We start from the raw sequence: 6,000 nt of genomic DNA, 5'->3' as shown, positions 1-6,000 counted from the left end.
CAGTGACCGGGAGACGACTGAACCGAGCGGAAACATCCCGGGCCACCCCCCCCCCCCCCCTACTCCCTCCCAAAACCTGGGATATTATTATTTTCAATGTCAGTGTAGGAACCGGCGGATTTCCGAACATCTGTCCCGCTCTGATACGGCAGTAGGAAATCTCCAATGTTCCTGTTTTCTGGACTACTTTTAAATGTAAATACTTGGGTCCTTATAGATATACATTTCTATATCAAAGAGAAGTAAATCATTCCTGAAGCATTGATTCCATCCGCGTGATCCCCCCCCCCCTCCTAAAAACGACTCTCACCCTCGCTACAATACTGTCGCTTTAATTCCCATCCTCATGTCCACTTGCAGCTGGGAACTGGTCGAGGCGCACAACAGATAATCGTCTTGCCTCCCCGCTCCCTCAGCCAACCCCATCCAGTTGTTGTTTCAATCCGGCCAGTGTGTTTTTGGGATCTGGATCCGCTCGGCTCTCCTCCGCGGTGACCTCTAGGATCTCCGAGCGAGAGCAAGCAGAAAGAACAACAACAATTTAAGAAAAAAAAACAAAACGGCGTGTCGATCTGAGCTGACGAATGCTGAAGCAATGGAAAGTGTCAGTTTGTGGCGTTTGGCAGCACTGGGGGTGTTTCTGTTGCTCACTCAGTGCCCACAGTCTTCAACAGCCCAGAACGGAAAGGTAAGGAGCCCAGGTTACAGTGAGTGACACCGCACTCTGATATTGTACGTGTGCCTATCCTATCCAACTAGGTTCGCCCTCTCTGTTCTTTTTCTTTGGGGGAGGGAACAGTTAACGTGTTCTTTCCCTTATCCCCCTCCCCATTCCCCTTTGCAGGGGCAGATTTCCCTCCGGGTTGGAAATGGATTGAGCAATTTCTTTTTCATCGACATTCTGTTAAGGTCTCCCTGGGGAAATGATGTAGTGGTATTGTCACTGCTGTAGAAATTCATAGTCTCAGACTTATGTCCTGGGGTACAGAGGTTCAATTCCCACCACTTCCTCTTCAATGTGATTAATAAATCTGAAATTAAGAACTAGTCTTAATCAGTGTGTCAGCAACCCATCTAGTTCACGAAAGCCCTTTGGGGAAGGTCATCTGCAATCCCGACCCAGCCTGGCCTCCATGTGACTCCAGACCCACAACAATGAGGTTGCTTCTCAACTGCCCTCTGAAATGGCTCCAGTAAGCTAAATGAATTCAAGGCCAGAGGCAATTTGGGGTGGACATAAATGATGGCCATGTCTGTGGCATCCATGTACAGTGAAGAAATCAAGGGAAAAAACACTGGAGTGGATGTAAATACTGCAGAGGTTGTTGTGAGATCTCCTGGCCTGACTCGAGATCAGGAAGCTCTTATTGATGGGTTGCTTTGACATAGATCCTTGTAACTGAAGAACAGAGAGGGTAACAAATCAAAAATTGCACCACTGAGGTGACCCCTGGATACCAATAGTTGTTCCTGTTTGCTTCTTGCATCATTGTGCATATTTGAGCATCTTGTTTTCTTCTGTGTGCATGTTAAAATTGAGTCGTTAACTGAATCCAAATGCATGATGGTAGGAATTGGGTGGGGTGGGTTATGTTGCAATGGTCGTGTGTGGGAAAAGGACTTTCATTCTGATATTTTTCTGTGCAAATTATGATATTTTAATAGCAAATGCCTTGGTAGCAAAACGTACCAAAAACATACATCTAAAATCCTGACTTTTAATAAACTCTTTAATTCCTCTGTGCATTAATTTTTAGCATTAGATTAATGGATGACTGTACATTCCTGTCAGTGCTATATTAGCACACCGTTTCAATGTTGTGTACAGAATATGATGATAATATTAAATGTTACATTAAACATATTGCACAGTGAAAATGAAATCCACAAATGCCTCATTCACTTTTTAGAATTTTTTGGCTGCACATTCAAAATACAGGCTGATCACTTTAACTGGCTCGGTTTTAATTCTTATAATGATGATTTACACTTGTTACCTCCCACCTCCATTCATTCAAATTTCTCATCTTTTATCTTCACTCTGAAAGGTGTTTTCTAAATATCTTCAATTTTTGTTCCATTTATGCTACTTCATTTTATTTTAAAAGCTATAAGTTGTATTGACATTAAACATATGTAATATGGACACTGAAATAATTTTCATGTTTCATTATGAATTGTGTTGTTCACCAGTGATATTACATAAAAGTAAAATTGCCAAAGTTCTATTGGACCGTAGGGCTGCTCTTGTCTTTGAGAAACTTGACTTGGTTTAACCCAAAGGTCATTGTGTTTGAGGTGAATAGAGGGGTTGAGTAGGATAGCCCTTCATGGTAACACTGGCCAGCACAGGAATTAAACCCATGTTGTTGGCATTACTTAGCATAGCAAGCCAGCTAACCCCCCCCCCCACCTGCCAATAAATATTATATATCAGAGTGGGAACACAAGCTTTTGGCTTTTGGAAGAAATACAGATATTTGAGATAAGGAGCAAAGACTTTTTTTAGGCCTCTGATTTCACCAGTGAACCTCACACACAGTCATACAGCATGGAAATAGACCCTACAGCCCAACTCGTCCATATCAACTAGCTATCCCAAGCTGAACTAGTTCCATTTGCCTGTCTTTGGCCCATATCGTTCCAAACCTTTCCTTGTCCAAATGTCTTTTAAACATTCTAATTGTACTTGCCTCTACCACTTCCTCTGGCAGCACCATATATGCACCACCCGCTGTGTGAAAACGTTGCCCCTCAGATCCCTTTTAAAACTTGCCTCTCTACTTTAAATCTCTGCCCTCCATATTTGGACCACCCCTACCCTAGAGTAAAGAGTTGGTTATTCACCTTACCTATGTACCTCATGATTTTATAAATCTCTATAAGGTCACCCTTTAGCCTCCTATGCTCAAAGGAAAAAAGTCCTAACCTATCCAGCCACTCCTTATAAAACCCTCCATTCTTGGTAACATCCTTTTGCATCTTTTTTACACCCTTTCCAGTTTGATAACATCCTTCCTATAGCAGGGTGAACAGAATTGTATGCAGTACTCCAAATGTGGCCTTATCAATGTCTTGTACAACCAGAACATGATGTCCCAACTCCTGTACTCAATGTTCCGACCAATTAAGGCAAATGTGCCAAATGCCATCTTCACCACCTTATCTACTAGTGATGCCACTTTCAAAGAACTATGTATCTATACCCCTTGATCTCTCTGTTTGAAAACACTCCCCAGGGTCCTACCTTTAACTGTTTAAGTCCTACCTTGTCTGATCAAAATATAACAGCTCGCATTTATCTAAATTAGATTCCATCTGCCATTACCCAGCTCACTGGCCCAGTTGATTAAGATCCAAATGTGCTCTTATATAACTTTCTTCACTGTCTACTACACCACCAATTTTGGTGTCATCCACAAACTTACTAACCGTGCCTCCTATATTCTCATCTAACTCATTTATGTAACTGATGAACAAAGTGGATGTATCATCAATCCTTGTGGCATACCACTGGTCATGGGCCTCCAGTCCAAACAACAATCCTCAATCTCGGTCTCCTACCATCAAGTCAATTTTGTATCCAATTAGCAAGCTTTCCCTGGATCCCATGTGATCTAACCTTACTATTCTACTATGTGGAACTTTGTGGAAGGCCTTGCTAAAATCCATGTAAACAAGGTCCACTACTCTGCCTTCATCTATTGTTTTGGCCACCTCTTCAAAAACTCAATCAAGTTAATAAGACATGATTTCCCATGCACAAAGTCAGGCTGGTCATTCCAATCAGTCATTGCCTTTCCAAGTACATGTAGATCCTGTCCATCAGAATCCATTCCAATAACTTACCCACCACCGTCATCAGGCTCACTGTTCTGTTGTTCCCTGACTTTTCCCTACTGTCTTTCTTAAATAATGGCACAACATTAGCCATCTTCCAGTCTTCCGCCACCTCAGCTGTGGCTATTAATAATCTTTGCTAGGAACCTGCAATTTCTTCCATAGCTTCCCACAATGTCCTGGGATACATTTGATTAGGTCCTGGGACTTATAAACCTTTATTCATTTTAAAACCCCCAGAACCTTCTCTTCTGTAATGTGGATACTTTTCAAACATCACTATTTGCTTCCCTGAGTTCTCTAGCTTTCATTTCATTCTCCACAGTAAATACTGATAATTAATATTCATTTAGGATCTCACCCATCTCCCGTGGAGCCACACATCGTTGGCCTCGTTGACCTTGAGGGAACCCTATTCTCTGTCTAGTTACTCTTTTTCCCTTAATATGTTTGGAGAATCTCTTTGGATTATTCTCAACTTTATCGGCCAAAGCTAGCTTGTGGCCCCTTTTTTGCCTTACACCCCTGCTCCCACATACTCCTCAAGGGATTCACTTGTCTATAACTGATAAATGCTTTCTTTTTCTTGACCAGAGCCTGAATATCTCTAGTCATCTAGTGTTCCCTACTCCTGTCAGCCTTGCCCTTCACAGTAGCAGGAACATGCTGTCCCTGAACTCTTGCTACATCTTTTTTAAAGCTTCCCACTGTCAGGTGTTCCTTTACCTGTGAACAACCTCCCCCAATCAACTTTGAAAGTTCCTGTCTAATACCGTCAAAATTGACCTTCCCCCAGTTTAGGGCTTTAACTTGTGGACCAGCTATCATTTTCCATAACTACTTTAAAACTAATAGAATTATGATAATTGGTCCCAAAGTGCTCCCTGACTAACATCTCAGTCACTTTCTGTACCTTATTTCCCAGGAGGATATCACATTTTGCCCCTACTCTAGTCTACATATTGGTTGAGAAAGTTTTATTGAACAGACTTAATAAATTTCTCCCCATCAAAGCCCTTAACACTATGGCATTCACAGTCTATGTTTGGAAAGTTAAAATCCCCTATTATTGCAAACCTATTATTCTTGTAGCTATCTGCCATCTCCCTACATATTCACTCCTCAATTTCCTGCTGACTGTTACAGGGCCTATGTATAAGCCCATTAAAGTGATGACGCCCGTCTTATTTCTCAGTTCCAATGAATTGACCAATATGGATCATTTTGGACTTTCAAATTCTCTTTGAAATTTTTTTTTTTGGTTGGTCATTCCCAAATAATAAACAAGTGACAAAAGTAATCCAGTTTAGACTATTGAGTTCAAAAGCTCTTTTTACATAAAATACAGTAGATTTGTACAGGAAATTAATAAATTAACACTGATACGTTTTCTGGCATTATAATTGAGAGTGAGGTTTTAACTGTGACCATCTTTGGTTCAGACCCTGGTGCATTTCTGAGTTGCACAATGAATCCAATTTTTATCCCCAATATGGTGAATGGAAATGACCATCACATAGATTTAATAAGGGGCAGGCAACTCATCTGTCAGGTGACAACTGAAGAGGTGAAGCTGAAAATTGTCCCTGATCTGGCTGACATAAACATTTTGTGCCCTTTCTTTTCCTGTTTTTCAACAATCTTAGAAACGTCAAAAATGCAATGAGCAGATGAAGCTGACGACAGCCACAGCCTGCACCTCCTGTGCGATAAGCCAAAATCTCTTGTGTCCTCGTGGCTTCCAGAAGATCACTCAAGACTTCGGGATCAGAGACTGCAGGTAGTTTCCATGACACTTCAAGCTCAATTAAACAACTTAACACTAAATGATTAGAGAAGATATACCACAGAAAGATATCCCATGATTATAGCACTCTGTATAATATAGTATAGTATAGTATAATCTGATTACTGTACATGTTTCAATTTTATAGGATCTGGGTGAGATCACACGAATATCATTGCTTTCAGTTTTGATCCATTTACCTAAGAAATGATGTAGAGTGAGTGCAGGAGGTGTTCACCAGATGGTTTTCTGGGACGGCTGGACTGTGCTAAGAGGAATGGTTGAGGAGGCTGGCTTGCATTTTCTAGAATGAACGAGAGGTGACATTAAAGGATTATTCAGGCAATTTGCAGGGTAGATGCGGAAAGGTTGTT

General features: G+C 41.3%; 1 protein-coding gene across 1 annotated transcript in view; it reads left to right on the top strand.

Moving 5' to 3' along the window:
- Positions 1–302: 302 nt before the first annotated feature.
- The window catches only part of stab1 (stabilin 1), a 287,180-nt gene continuing 281,482 nt past the window's right edge, over positions 303–6,000 (top strand). Inside the window, exons 1-2 of the mRNA XM_060835476.1 lie at positions 303–688; positions 5,487–5,620. Of these exons, the coding sequence (XP_060691459.1) occupies positions 596–688; positions 5,487–5,620 (227 nt within the window). The 5' untranslated portion in view covers positions 303–595. The remainder of the gene's footprint in view (positions 689–5,486; positions 5,621–6,000) is intronic.

The sequence above is a fragment of the Hemiscyllium ocellatum genome, chromosome 14, assembly GCF_020745735.1.
Source record: "Hemiscyllium ocellatum isolate sHemOce1 chromosome 14, sHemOce1.pat.X.cur, whole genome shotgun sequence".
NCBI classification, from domain to species: domain Eukaryota; kingdom Metazoa; phylum Chordata; class Chondrichthyes; order Orectolobiformes; family Hemiscylliidae; genus Hemiscyllium; species Hemiscyllium ocellatum.
The sequence above is the reverse complement of the archived record's forward strand: the minus strand, read 5'-3'. Positions and strand labels throughout refer to the sequence as shown.